The 15,024-nt window shown below is 43.7% G+C and overlaps 1 protein-coding gene across 2 annotated transcripts in view; it reads left to right on the top strand.

Moving 5' to 3' along the window:
- CCDC85C (coiled-coil domain containing 85C) overlaps positions 1 to 12,289 on the top strand; it is a 106,878-nt gene extending 94,589 nt beyond the window's left edge. For both annotated transcript variants that reach the window (XM_061464007.1, XM_061464006.1), the window contains exons 4-6: positions 3,693 to 3,788; positions 9,732 to 9,830; positions 11,209 to 12,289. In XM_061464007.1, coding sequence (XP_061319991.1) covers positions 3,693 to 3,788; positions 9,732 to 9,830; positions 11,209 to 11,298 — 285 coding nt within the window. In that variant the 3' untranslated portion in view covers positions 11,299 to 12,289. The remainder of the gene's footprint in view (positions 1 to 3,692; positions 3,789 to 9,731; positions 9,831 to 11,208) is intronic.
- The last annotated feature ends 2,735 nt before the right edge of the window (positions 12,290 to 15,024 follow it).

The following is a 15,024-nucleotide window of genomic DNA, read 5'->3' as shown; positions in this document are numbered from 1 at the left end:
TTGGATTTGAGGCTGTCACCAGGTCAAGTATCATTCTTAGCAATAGAGAACTGGCGGATTTATCCCCTGTGCATAGCATATTGCTTCAAGGATGCTCTCCTATAAGAGACTGCAGAGTTCCTCTCTCCTTTCTTAGTCTGTTAATGAAACAGCTGGACTGTGAATCTCCTTACTCACTTGGAGATTGAATCACAAGCCCTGCAGGCTCTAGTGAGAGGTTTCTGGAAGGGTCTCAAGCAGAACTGAGCTTCTCTGGTGGACTTGTGGTTTGAGCATGCACGATGTGGGGCTGGCAGGGTGGGAGCTGATGCTAAGTGGCATTGTAGCCGGCTGTGGATGAAACAGAAAGTGGTGTACGTTGCAGTTCTACCCAGCTGACCATTTGACACCACAACATAGATGCACAGTCATTTCCTTTTGAATGACGAGTTCCTTGTATAAGTGCTGAGTTACACATGCAAACTTCCAGTCTTGTCTCTGCTGCTGTAAACTTGGAGCAACTCTAAAGCTAGTTGGGCCAAAGAGAATAAAGAAACTTTGCATTTTGAAATTGCTTGGCTTCTCATTCTGCTGAGGTTCCCTCAGCAGAACTAGAAAAATGACCAAGTTTATTATAAACGTAGTGTCATCCTTTTGGTGACTTCTGAGCTGTCTTTGAACACCATTCATTTATATAGTTACGTGACGCCTCAGCCACATGTCTGAGGATGAAGAGTGAACTATCTCTGAGCTACCAAATGCTATGGAAACCTATCAATTGGAAAAGCCAGATGTGCATCTAATATAGAGAGAGAGTATATATTTGACAAAAGAGAGTATATATTTGACAAAACCAGGCAAGGAGAGGAAATGGAGAGTGATACATGCCCCAAAACACACCGTATTGCTTTTTGCCTGTATGGACAATTTCTGCTTCTTAGGATGTAACCAGATTAACCTTGCTATTATTGTCTGGCAGGGTGCTGAGTCAGTGTGTTCCCATGACTGTGAAAATGTCAGCTATAGGGAACGGGAAGGGCGTGGGTTTCTGCAGTGATGGAGGTCCTCAGAGTGGCTGAGCTAGAGCGCTGGGGTGCAGCTGTGGTAATTCTTACCCCCAGTTTCCAAATGCATCTATTTTAGGCATGAGGAATCTCCTCCATATGTGTGGTTTCAACTACTACCTTAACAATGACTTCCTGACATTTCGCCTGCCCTCCTGACCTTCTTCCAATCTCCTGTCTCCTATCTCTGATTCCCCCTCCCCTGCATTTCATCTCAACTGGTTTCCTGCTGGGAAAATGTACATCCTCCTCGTTCTTCCCTTTCCCTGACTTTTCTCCTCTGTTGGCAGTTTTCCAGTCCAGCAGCCTTGACCTTATCTCCAGTTCCTTCCATTTCCTCCCCTTCAACTAACACTATCGGTGAACTCTCCATCCTCCAAAGGCTAGCCATGCATCCTGCTGGATATGTTGTAATTTCTTTCCTTGCAGATCCTATAGCTATGTACAGCTCCCTCTTTTGTGGTCTCCTTTACGTATGCCTCCATACAGGAAGCTTCAGTATTTTTTATGTTATACAATACATGTGGCACATCACCATATTTGCAGGAATACTTTTATCTTGTCAATATGGTGATCTGTTAAGTATGATCATGTTCTGTAGAAAAAAATATCTCTAATCATTCTGGTTTCATTTGCATTGTATAATGATTTTGAGAGTGATTACGATCATGGAAATGCTTTATAGCTCATTAGTGACTTCAGTTCTGTGAGGAAAAGCTGCTGCTGCCTGTTGTGTAGGAGACCTTGTGAGCTACTCTTGTTTGGTCAGAAAGCTCTATTTTAAATGTTGTCAACAGCCAGGTCCATCAGAATTCCTTTTACTTTGTCAATTTACTCTTAATTCAGAATAAATATCAGATGTTAGACCTTTGCTTGATTTTTCCTGTGTTACTTCTAAAGAGGGCTGTAGGGAAGATCAATATCAAGTGTTGTTCATGACTACAAACTCCTGAGTATTCTGCTATCAGTTGTCATGGTCTTGGCCATTTATGGAAAGAAGGCACCTTTCATGCTGAAGCCAGATGAATTACACACGTATTGGTGTCTTTGACGTCTGTGGGAGGCTGATTCTGGAAGGACTCTGTTGCATTACCAGCCCTTTGAGAAACTGGTAACCCATTTTGCAGTCTTAAGTCACAGCTATGCCCCAGTCCCTGGTCCCCAGCCTCTGTTTTTTCTATGTGACATTTTGGACAGGATGGCTAAGGACGTGTCCCCAAGTGGCCACAGCTACAGCAAGCTGTAACCCTCTGCCAGCAAGTCCAGAACTATGCCCAGTGTACAAGTGTCTCTTGGTCTCTGTGTGTTGTCCATTTGTCACATCTCCTTGGAGAATTACTGTGGAATTGCTAAATCTTATTTTGCTTTTTCTGCGATGCCTGCCTCTCAGTAGGAAGTTCTTGTGTCACCAGTTGTGAGTATATGGCTGTTGGTCACGACAAGGATTGAACACAGATCAGTAGCCTAGGCATGAATGACTCCATGCCTTTCATGCTATTTTTGTCTGTAGCCTAACGCATGGGCCCATCTTTTTCTTTAATGTATGCACACGAACACTTTTATTAGTAAAAAGGCCCCAACAACTTAAAACATTTGGAAAGATGTGAGGTGGTGAAGTGCTCCTCCGTACGTCCTCCTTTCTGACACAACTAGCTTGCTGGCCTTGGCTTAGAAGGCAAAGTGATGAGATGAAGTGTAAAACATGCTGTGTTTTCAAACGTGGAAAAGATGAGAAAGGAGTGTCTCGTGTTGTATATGAAAGCATTCTTGTGATGGTGCTACATGCTGCTCTGCCATCCTAATTTGCTTTCAGAGGCTCAGTATAATCATTCTTTGTATTTTCTAAAGGATGTGAAGACTAGAATTTGATCAATGGTTTCATTGTTGATTTCTCCCACTGCTACAAAGCAATGCAAAAATATTAGGGACAGGCAGGGTGCATCTCACTGAATAAAGATATTGTGTCTCTCATAATCCAAGTCAGACACATTTAGAAAGAGGGAAAGCCCTATGAAAAGCGCTTGCTTACAAGGCTGTTTGGACAGTAGAAATCTTTTGTAAAATAAATTTCGGCATCTTTCCCAATGGGATCCTTCATGCAGGAGGACTGGCCAGCATTTTGGAAACAAACTCGGCCAACATTAGGTTTGGGCATCTGCTTATTTTAAGGTTGCTTTGACAATTTTCTCTGTAGCTGAAGATTGGTACTTGATGTCTATGTAAAAATGTTGCCAGAAAAGCAATGAAGTTACACCAACTGTTTCTTTCACCAACGCAGCTTCTTAGTCCTTAGCAGTGACTGCTTTATGCTGAAAAATCATCTTGTTTGCTTTTCTCCCTTGGCTAGAAGGATGAGAACTTTTTGATCTTGTTCTTTTACAAAGTTATCCTAAGTGAGTGAAAAAGGTTTCTTGAATCAAGTTAGCTTTAAACTGGGGTGATCTCCTGCCTGAGTACATCTAGACTGAGTGATAGTAGGCTTAAATGGCATTAAGTCAAGTGACTTGTGAGGAAGGGTAGTGGTGTCTTTTGTCTTTGCAGGTGGCTGATGGAATTTGGGAGAAGCTAGCTTTCAAATTTTCTGGATATTTTCTTCCTCATTTAAACCACCTAAAAGGAATTAGAGCGTATCTTCTCTTATTTCAACAGGGACCAGCTCGCATGGCATCTGATCTTGCATCTTCTCCTGCAGCAGGATACATGCCTGTTGGTCAGAAGCCAGAGGCTGTTGTGCACGCTATGAAGGTAAGGATGCTGCAGATCCCCACACATCTATGCAGCATGGTGCAGTACAGTGGGGTGCGGTAGAGCTAACACTGAAGTGGCAGAACTAGACATTTCCTCCTCTCATGGAAACACAACAACTGGAAAGTTAGTGCTCAGGCAGATTGTTGGTAACCAGCACCTGTATCATGGTGAATAATCATCACTTCAAGTAGTTGTGGAGTTATGCAAGATTGGGAGTGACTATTTTTTGGGGTGGGAATCCTCCAATAAAGGCTGCTGATGTTGAAGGTGTTGGTTACCCTTTCTGTTCATCAGTCCTGTGTAAACTGGATCTTTGGGGTGACAGTGGTGGCCAAAATGCTGTTTTTAAAAAGAGCAGAAAAACTGCAGTTCCTCCATGTGCTTTATTATTGAAATCCTGCAGCAGTCTTCAAAGGAGAAGAACTTCTTTTTATATAAATACACAGCAAACCACAGCATCATACCCATGTAGATCTGTGTATCATCAGTGGGGATTACAGTCAGGATCATTGGCAATAAAACCCATGGGACACTGCTAGCTGAATTAAAGGAGAAAACTTGCACCATGGTTTCACAGCAGTTCTCAAGTGCTAGTGACCATCCTTTAGTGGAAAAATGTGATACTCTCATGTTAAACTAGCTAAGCAAGTTCCTTCTGAGTATCTAAGGGACACAAAAGCACAAGTCCTTTCCAGGGTGCTCTAGCAATGCCTGGAAAATCTCTAAGTAAATTAGGCTCTGGTTGGAATATACTGATTTATAGATTTGCAGAATGTTGCAGATTCATGTGATACCTTTGTTTTTCTGACATTTTGTACTAATCCAGTTTTACTTGTGTTTAATCATCCAAGCCTTCATGCAGTCCAGACTACTTTTGCTTTTGGCTTTTTCTTCCCCAACTGTGGGGTTTGTACCTTTCTGCTCCTGCCCTTTGTTGCATTTGGTGGGGTGTTGGTGAGGTACAAAATTAAGCAAATTTGATAATGTTTTTAAGTTACAAGATCAAATAGTTATAAACTAATTATGAACACATTCTGGGGGGAAATCAGGTTCTTATTTGCTTTAGGGGTTATGTGACTGAATTTGTTAGTAACGGCAGGAAATAAACGGTTTTAAGATGTCGTTTGGTAAGCTTATGGAAAGGACAGGAAAATCAGTGAAGAAGATTCTTGGAAACTGGAAAGTAAGTTTGGGGGGTCTGGCACAGTGATGCATATACAGGAGCTGAAGTTTTATGGCTGGTTGTTTGTGCATATTGTTATTAATCCTCTTTTTCAGAACTTTGTTGATTGCTAGGAAGGGCTGGAAAAAATTAGAATCATAGAATAGTTAGGGTTGGAAAGGACCTTAAGATCATCTAGTTCCAACCCCCCTGCTGTGGGCAGGGACACCTTACGCTAAATCATGTCACCCAAGGCCTCGTCCAACCTGGCCTTGAACACTGCCAGGGATGGAGCATTCACAACCTCCCTGGGCAACCCATTCCAGTGCCTCACCACCCTAACAGGAAAGAATTTCCTCCTTATATCCAACCTAAACTTCCCCTGTTTACATTTTAACCCACTACCCTTTGTCCTATCACTCCAGTCCCTAATGAAGAGTCCCTGCCCAACATCCCTACAGGTCCCCTTCAGATACTGGAAGGCTGCTATGAGGTCTCCACGCAGCCTTCTCTTCTCCAGGCTGAACAGCTCCAACTTCCTCAGCCTATCTTCATGTGGGAGGTGCTCCAGTCCCCTGATCATCCTCGTGGCCCTCCTCTGCACTTGTTCCAACAGTTCCATGTCCTTTTTATGTTGAGGACACCAGAACTGCACACAATACTCCAAGTGAGGTCTCACGAGAGCAGAGTAGAGGGGCAGGATCACCTCCTTCGACCTGCTGGTCACGCTCCTTTTGATGCAGCCCAGGATACAGTTGGCTTTCTGGGCTGCAAGCGCACACTGAAGCCGGCTCATGTTCATTTTCTCATCGACCAACACCCCCAAGTCCTTCTCTGCAGGGCTGCTCTGAATCTCTTCTCTGCCCAACCTGTAGCTGTGCCTGGGATTGCTCCAACCCAGGTGTAGAACCTTGCACTTGTCATGGTTAAACTTCATGAGGTTGGCATCAGCCCACCTCACAAGAGTGTCAAGGTCCCTCTGAAATTCTTTTCTGCAGTTTCATAATTTGCCCAGTGTGATATGTTTGTCTGTTTCCAAAATCCTGGAAGGCGCCATGACTAGAGTCAGGAAGCAGGTATCACAGCAGTCACATCTCATGGGCCATAAATGGTCTCACGTGACATATCCTGCTCACACACTTATGTTTAACAATATTCTCATATTTGAAGGGAGGAGGAATTCTCCTGTCGGTCAGTATGGAAGGGAGGTGTTTAGTTTTCCATCCTGTGGCCCATTTCCAAGGGTCAGGTGGTAACTGAAAAGACTGAGGAAACTGGCCATGCTCTCAATCTCTCCTCCTTTCTTGTAGCACAGTGATATTGTGGCTGTTGGTCTTCAGCTGTGGATCTTAAACTGGGTAGAAGATGACTTTTTTGGCCATGGCATGCTGTAACATATGGAATAACTCTTCTTTGCACCCTGCAGAACTGGATAGCTTTTCCAGTGCCAGCCCCCTACATGTGCGAAACTGGATGCAGCTTAGACCCTCCTCGCTTGTGATACAGTTCATGACCTTCCCTTGAGGAGAGAGTAGAGAAGACAGTAGCCTACAAATGAGACTTGTGATGCGGCTATAGCACATTAGATGTTAAGAAGTCTTCATGGCTGTAGCAGGCTAGCTCCTTACCATGAAGAAAAGCAAAGAGAGATGGAAGTTGGCTTTGCTTGTCTCATGGGATGCTTGCATTCAAATCTGTCCAGAAGTGGTTCATCTCTGTGCCCAAGTGAAGGGCACTGAGGGGCTGTGCACTCTGCACAGACCTGCAGGGCTTCTGGATTGCCCCATTTGCACCCATCTATGTAGTGTCCTGTATGTTTTTTCCTTGTTTTTTTTTTCTTTCTAGCAGCTGAATACTTGCTATGTGGCTGAAGCATTGTCTGCCATTTAGCATCAGTAAGTTCTCCCTTAAGCACATTTAGGGGTTTTCTTTTATTTTTGCTTCTGAAATAGATTTTATTTGTGCCTACTAAATAAGGAGCAAGATGACAGGTTGGCACTCCTAACAGCTGTTTTTGCTAACAAGAATAAAAGGTACATATGCTACAGCTCAGTATCTCACTGAACATCAAAGCACTTTCCTTGGGAATTGAGAAAACCTCTAAAGATATGGGGAGCTGAGGAGGAGACACATGTAAGAGAATGACATTCAGCCTATAACCCAACCTCCCCTGTAGCAGCAGCCTAGACCTTTTCCATGTGCACAGAGCCATCAAGCAGGTGATCAGTCACTCCTGCTGATCTTGTTAAGGCAGCATTTGGTCCTGCCCAAACTAGGGAAATGTCCTAGCAGGGCATATAGACTGTTCTCTTGCTGAAGAAGGATGCCATGTTCCCCAGTGCTTTGCCCAGTTGATTTATAAATCAGTAAAAGCAGTGAGCCTTGCACCCTTTGGAAAGCATCCTTCAGTCTCAGAGTCCTTTCTGGTACAGAAATGCTTACTTCAACTTTCATCTTCCCTTCCAAAGCTTTACTACAGTCATCCAGACTCTCTGATGCATTTCATGGCCATGTGGGGCTAGTGCAGCCAGTCAGAAGGGAGGTGGATGTGATGGACTAGGTGACTTCGAGGTGACACTGCCTTGATCACAGACTTCAGTGCATGAAGGACAATTCAGTATACTTGAGGTGTTCCTCACAGTTCACACATCAACAGGGAGAAAGCCAGAGAAGCCACATGCTCACTGAGAGCAAGGTGCAGGTGAGCAAGGTGCAGGTTGTCTTCAGGACATGGTGTCCCCAGGCAGAGGGGCAGCATCACCCCAGTCCAGCCCCATCTGCCTGCGTCCAAGTGGAGCAGGCTGCTGGTGTTTTACCCAGGGCCATCACATCTCACCCATGTGTCTGCAAAGGGACAAGTGCTGTCAGGGCTCCTTGAAGAACAGCAAAAAGGAGGGGATGGCATGAGCCATTTTTAAGCCTGGGGTATGTTTGTCTGTTTCCTGTGGGCTCCTGGGTTGGGATGCGGCACAAATCCTGGGAGGATATACCCTGGTTTCTTAGATCCACGCTGAATCCACAGTCCTTGAACTTTAGCTGAGCCATAGGCAATTTATGTGAAGGCACATCCGTAGTCCCAGCAGTGTAATTGGAGGAACATTAACCTGGTCTAAACAGCTGAGGAGGCGCCTGGCAGGATCTGAGGTTGGCTCTGGCTGGGTCAGCACTAAGAGTCCTTCCTGTCTTTCTTCAGGACCTGATTTCACTCATCAGAGTGTATTTTTTTTCTAGCATGCCTTTCCAGGCCAGGCTGTTGAGTTTTATCCCCCTGAATCACTTTTTCCCATACCCGAGATGCTAATACATCTTTGCAAAATGCCCATGTAGATGTGGGGTGTGCCTGGGGAGCAGGATGGTTTCCAGGGTAAATAAGTCCCGAGTTATTCAGAAATGAAATACAACCATAACTTCTGTCTGCTCAGCTCTCAACTCCAGCTCTGCCTGGTTCACACCATTAAAAGACATTTCTACTGAAAGAAATGGGCTTTGCCATCCTTCCACATCTCCTGGACTAGGGAATGTGGTTTTAGTTTAAGCACAAATTGTAGAAAAAACGTTTATTTTTGCCCATTGGGACTCCCGTGCCTGCAAAATTGATGGCTGGTGGAAGCAGAGGCTGGAACTGATGTGATCTTTAACTAATCTAAACCATGGCTGTCCTTGACGCTTGCCCTGTGGACGCAGCCAGTGCTTAGCTGCCAGCCAGGCAACCCTGGCGCTGTGCACAGGGATGTGATCCTGCAGGCTGCTGCCTTTGTAGCTGAGCACTGGAGGTACACTGACTCCAGACGAGCAAGTTCGATGTGCCAGTCCAGCTGGATCCATAATTAATTCCGCCCTCCTGTTTAGCAAAAAATAGATGCTTTCTTTGTCAGCACACACATGCCTTTTGCAGCCCTTTTGTCCTTCCCCTCCTCCTAGAAAGGATGAGGGTAATTCTTACCTGTGCAAAGACTGGTCCCAGGTAGGTTAAGGGCCCTAGGAGAATGACCTGTTTTTGTCTGTAATGCAGTTCGAATACAGCAGGATTGTTGTGCTGAGGCAGACCGGGGAGGATAATCTACACTGGCATCCCATTTCATGGAGCAGCCAGTGCTGTGTACCTCAGGAAAGGGTGAAACCCATCCTTGCACTGCATCTGGTTCTGTTCTTCCCTAGGAGGTGTAGGAGTAGTTACACACAGAAATACACCTGCTGAATGGCTTTATATGTGTGTGGATGTATTGTAGTGAATAAGACCACATGCTGTTTGATGGCATTGGGTGATTCCAGGATCTTTGACCCCGCACACTGAGCTGACCATCTTTCTCATCAGTGGCAAAGCTCTGGGTGAGGTATGTAGGTCACTCATTTGGAGGTAGTCCTGTGCTGTGATGCACCTGACTTGTGCAACGTGCCTGTCTGGAGGGGCAATCTGAATGCACATGGATGTGATGGAGGCAGTACGGAGGGGGTTGCCTTGCTGGGGGTGCTGCCTGGAAGATGGGCTTATTAGCAGCCTTCCTGGGAGAGATGCATTTCTGGGCACAGGCAGCTCACTGCTACTTACAACATGGTCCCCCAGGACTGTGGTGGCAGCCATACCATGCAGGGGGTGGACAGATGCGTGCCATCACCAGTGAAGGAGGAGAGTGGAGGCACTCATCTTCATGTTGTGCTCATCTTGGCCCACCTCGAGGCTTTGTGGCTCCTGCCAATGTAGATACTGGTTAACGATGCTGTTAGGGACACGTAATTATTTGAGGAGCATAATGCTTTTGTAATGTTGTTTTTTGTAGGTCCTTGAGGTCCATGAAAATTTGGACAGGCAAATGCAAGACAACTATGAAGAAGACCTGAGTGAAAAGGAGAAGGCGATCGTCCGTGAAATGTGCAATGTAAGAACTCCTCTCAAGTAACTCTAGGGATTTCTTTCAAGGTCTTTTCTTAGAAGTATGGAGGAGCAGGGATCTACTCCATAGAAGCCCTGCTTGATGCGAGATCCACAGGCACAAGGGCAGAGTGGAGGCTCGGCTGACCACTGCTTTGGGTATCAGTAACCCGAATGCCTCATTCATTGCATGGAGCAGCCTTAGCTTAGCTGGCAGTTCCCACTTTGCTGCCTTCAAGGGTGTACAGTAGCTAGTCCAGCAGACAGAGAGCTGTGCTAGGGGTGCTCCCTGGCTAGGAGAGTCCTGTTAGCACTTGACTTCACCTTGTGCCCTCAGGGCCTTGGTTTGGGCTGAGCAGCAACTGGTTGCCATCTTTAAAGCTGTACAGCTTGAATGGGTTTGAACCTAAACCGTGAGATAACATCAGAGGGAGAATCTTCTTGTCTGAAGCTGTTGGACAGCACCATGATGTGTGGAGTGCTATCAGCACCGCTAACATGTTGGGCAACCACACTGTTAACTGAACTTGCCACATCTTCTATGGTGGGCCTTTGTGCCAAACCTCTGCTCTGCGGTGCATGCTGCCGTGGCATTGCCTCCATCTGCAAAGCACCTCTGCCATGCTTTGGCTTTGAGCAGAGTTTGAGAGCAAGCATCCTTGGCAAGGTTCTGAGGTACTTCAGTTGCTGGATACCTATGAGCAAAGCTAACAGCATCCTTGGCAAGGTTCTGAGTTACTTCAGTTGCTGGATACCTATGAGCAAAGCCAACATGCTCTTTAGAGTATTTTGTCTGCTTAATGCCACATTCCCTTGTGCCAGGGGGAATGGTAAAACACCATAACTTTATCCTTCCAAATGGACTAATTTCTGTTTGTTTGTCATCAGCTGTTTTTTCTTTAAATATTCATTTAATGTAGGCAGATATAAAGTGCTTTGCAGCTTCTTATTTTTAAAGAAATTGTCTCCCTCCACCCAGTGGCCCTAGAGTGATAAACTGTATATTTTTAGAAAGTCATAGATGTGTATTTTTGATCATTGCCTTTTTCATTTTTTTTTTCTGTTCATGGTAACATCTTTTCTGTAAGCATGGCAGGGGTGACCTAATATTGAACTTAACTTCTGAACCTAGCGTATTTATTTTTACTGTTACCCAAAGCAAAACCAGTTTTAGTTTCAAGAGGGACTAATTAGGAAAATGCATCAATAGTGTTTTCCATGGGAACTGGTGCGCAGGTGCCATCCAGTGTCTCTATTGAGAATTACAGCGCAGCTCTGGGAAACGGCCGATGACGACTTTCAGACTCCAATTGTAGAAATACTGCAACTCCTCACAGACTTTGGATTTTAATTCGTTTTCCCCACCCAATTATTCTTTCTTACAGGTTGTCTGGCGAAAGCTGGGTGATGCTGCGAGCTCCAAACCCTCAATCAGGCAACATCTGTCAGGAAACCAGTTCAAGGGTCCCTTGTAGGAGCGGCATCCCGGAGACTGGAAGTGATTGATTGATTCTGTGAAGACTGAAGAGGCAGAGCTCAGCGTTTCTGGCTGCCTGTTCTTTGGGAGTTGGGGTTGAGTTTTTTATGGGTTTTCTTTTTTTCTTCCCCCCCCCCCCCCCCCCCCCCCAGCTTTTTTTTTTTTTTTTGTAACAATAGTGTAAATATGGCAGCTAAAGTCCTGATTTCCAGGCTGTGGTGCTCTGGAACTACTGTTCGATGGGTAACCATCCAGTAATGCCAGACTTGCATCATTTGTATTGTAGTTCAAACCTGCTTCATTGTAATGGTCTGTTTGTAGAATTAACTAACTCAAGAGAATTTCTATGAGGAACAAGAACCCTTAAACTGCAGAGAAGTCACAGTTTGTATCACTCCTGTCCACCCGCTTGTCAGTGATTCATAGTGGCTCCAGGCAGCACCTTCCAAGGAAAATGCAACTTGAATTTGTTGGCTTACTGCCTGCCAAGCTCTTGAGCTGCTAACACTTGCTTTTGGAGGTCCTCATTCAGAAGAATGACATGCAACTGTTTTCACAAAGCGCTGTGGAAAATACTGAGTGGTGAGCTAAAAACGCCAGCACCATTCTGCATTGTATGGTGGTACACACCACACAAGCCTGCAGAAAGGCATGAGACTCCGTATCATCTGTTAATTTTTTCCTTAAAAATGACACGAGATATCTGCAGTCACAATGTGAATGAAGTCACTTAGCCACACACCAATATTCCCTACAAACATGGCAGCACTTTCCCTGTAAATCTTCTACTACAGAGTAATTCATCAGAAACTGCCATCCTCACAGTGCTTGTGGTGTTCACAGGATCTTCAAGAGCAGCAAACCTTTCACATAAAGAAGATTCGGGTGATTTTTTTAATGTCTTGCTGGATCCCTCACCTGTACTGGTTCCTGTGTAAGGTGGCTGAACAACAACCTTGTGAAGCTGAATAAAAATGCCATAAACACAGGCTGTCGGCTGAGACTACTTTCTGCTATTCAAGCTTTATTTTTATTAATGAACCAAAACAAGTGGGTTTTCCCCCTTCAAATGGTTGTATATAAAACAATGGGACTTACATTCTACTATTGTGGAGTAGCTGCTTGTATAGTTGTAAGAATTTTCCCCCCTTCTTTTCCAAGTTGTCAAAGCAGCTGCCCCTGAATTTCATTAGATGTTCTTTCCCAATAGTCCAGGCAAGCAGGGCTGGGTTGTTAAACTCATTGGTGTGAAATAATTTTAAAGACAGGCATGTGAAAAGATCAAAGCCTCCTCTTCAAATGTTGCATTGATTACAGTGATTAGTTTGAAGATTTAATGACCTCAAACACCATCACTTTCTTTTTATCTCCATAAGAATCGGTCACAGCTAGAGACAGCTGAATTAACTGGACAGGTTCTTCCTCTTAAATTAATTTGTTCTACCAGTTGAGTTCTTTGATTTGTGGTATTGTGTTAACAAGGAGCACTGATACAATACCAAAGAGCTCTTGCTGCAAGTTATGAAAGGTAATTGGTCCCATGGTATACAATAAACTAGCTGCCTGGGTGAAGAATTTGCAGTGTCAGAGCTGGAATCTGTAACCAGTAAAAAATAAGAGAAGGAATACAATCAAAATGCACAGTATCCAGTAAGAGTAAGCACCACTTCATTATTCATTTCAGAAACGAAAATGTAACAGTCAAGTAGGTTATTTTTTAAAAAGTAAGAACCATCCCCCAAAACACAGACACATACTCTCACTTGTACATTTACCTGTAGCTTATTTCTTACTCAGTATGAAATAAGCTCTCAGCCCGCGAACACTGAGTTAGCTAACTCTTAAGTGTAGTAATATATACACACTATGGAGTCAGGAAAAATCCATTCTAGAGTCTGTCTCCTTTAAAATATAGCATCTTTGGAGGATTGTGGATTTCCTCCTCTTCGCCTTGTGTTTTGACCACCAGTTTCTAGTCACCATTGATTGTCTTCCTTCTGTACAATTTATACCTTAAGATTGTTGTTCCAGAAAAGGTGATGTAAAGCAGACATCATTCTTCCTTAACATCTAGTATCGAACAGAGGGTTACTTTAATCTGTCTGCTTGAAAGCCCATTCTAATTTTGGTGGCATTCAATCGCTGGATTAAGTGGAGAATTTAAGCATATTGGGAACAAGGCTAATTTACATCAGTGAATTTTAACTAAAGCAATGCAAATGTTGCCAGCACTTGTAGAGTTGTGTTGATGAGATGCTTGCTATTTTAGGAGTGCGTTAGACTAGTCGGTCCTCTGAACAAGACAAGAGCTGTATTACTAATCCGATTACTAGTCCCTCCAGCTATGTAATGCTCAAATATTCCCTGCCATCAGATCTCTCTCAAAAATCTGTTCAATGACTTCAGGCAAAGCTTGTTTTATTCCACCTGCAGATCTCATCTCCAAAGGAAAGAGTGCTGCAATTGAGGTCTATTAGTGCTGCAAATCCTGAAGAGCCAGTTTACAGGGTAGGCAGTAGTTCAGCTGAATAACCTTCATACTCTTAGGGTAGAGTCCATTTTTCTTAAGATTCTCTTTGGCAGCATAAATCTTCAGTGTAAAAAGTGTGTCACTGATATTGCAGAAGAACATACTGTATGTTGGGATGTTCTTGTCTGGGGGATTTTAGAATTGCTACTCTTCATAGTTAGCTCCATTTGAGCTGTAAAGTGTCTTCCTTGGGTAAAATGACACTCAATGACTTTATAGGATGACTTGGGTGCTGAATTTTCAGTTGTCTAAAAAGATGGTGTTTATGCATATTTAGATGCATTCACCAATGTTCTAAGTCTTCTGTGAAAGCTATCTGAAGAGCTTTATGTATTCAGTTGGATGGAAGCATCCCTTGAAATAGTGGCCATTAATTTGATGTATTTTGAGCAATAGTCCAAGTTAATTTCCTCAAGATTGAAGCCCTGCGTTCTGCAATCCTCTGACAAAGAAAGCATCCACTGTTTACACACGGACTTTGCTTACTTAAGGAAAGTAAAATCACATCCTTGACTTTTGTTGGAGTGGCTGAAGTAAGCAGCATTTCCCTAACAGTTTTGGAAATGCTGTGGTGTAACCAGCTTCAGCTGGCTCTCTGCACCTTGCGAAGACTGCTGAGCACAACCTTGTTTGAGAATGGCACATTTTTTATCCAAATACTAGATATAAAAAGAAATCAGTGTTAAAGTGACCTTTTAACTTTCTAAAAACTGGGGGGGGGGGGGGGGGGAAGAGTACTACTGATCTTCTTCAAAGTGCATGACTGTAAAGTGATAAAATTGTATATTTTTCATAATGTGGAGAAAGTCTATTTGTGCTGCTTTAGAAATCAGTTTTAAAGTTTGATTTCTGTTAAACCTGTGATCTTACAGCCCTGCTCTATTTTCTGTATATGATTTACAAAGAACTGGAAAAGTCAGCACCTGCTGTTGTGTATATAGCAAAATTCTTTAGACCTTAGCACGCGTTTTTACCTGTTACTGAACCACTCTGGCTTTTTAGGGGCGGGAAAGTAATAGTACAGATTTTTTTAATAATGTGTGTAAAACATTCATTTGAAATATTTTAGTAAAAATGAAGTAAGAGATTGATTGTGATAGTGTATACTTCTAGTTGAATACAATAAAATACATCCTTTTTAAATAAACTGATGAGTAAGATTTGGGAGACCCCTGCTGAAATATCTTGCAATAA

This window comes from Pezoporus flaviventris, unplaced genomic scaffold, assembly GCF_033815535.1.
Source record: "Pezoporus flaviventris isolate CSIRO_AGI_PZ_B2104156 unplaced genomic scaffold, CSIRO_AGI_Pfla_v1 ptg000036l, whole genome shotgun sequence".
NCBI lineage: Eukaryota > Metazoa > Chordata > Aves > Psittaciformes > Psittacidae > Pezoporus > Pezoporus flaviventris.
This window is presented reverse-complemented; position numbering and strand designations above follow the sequence as displayed.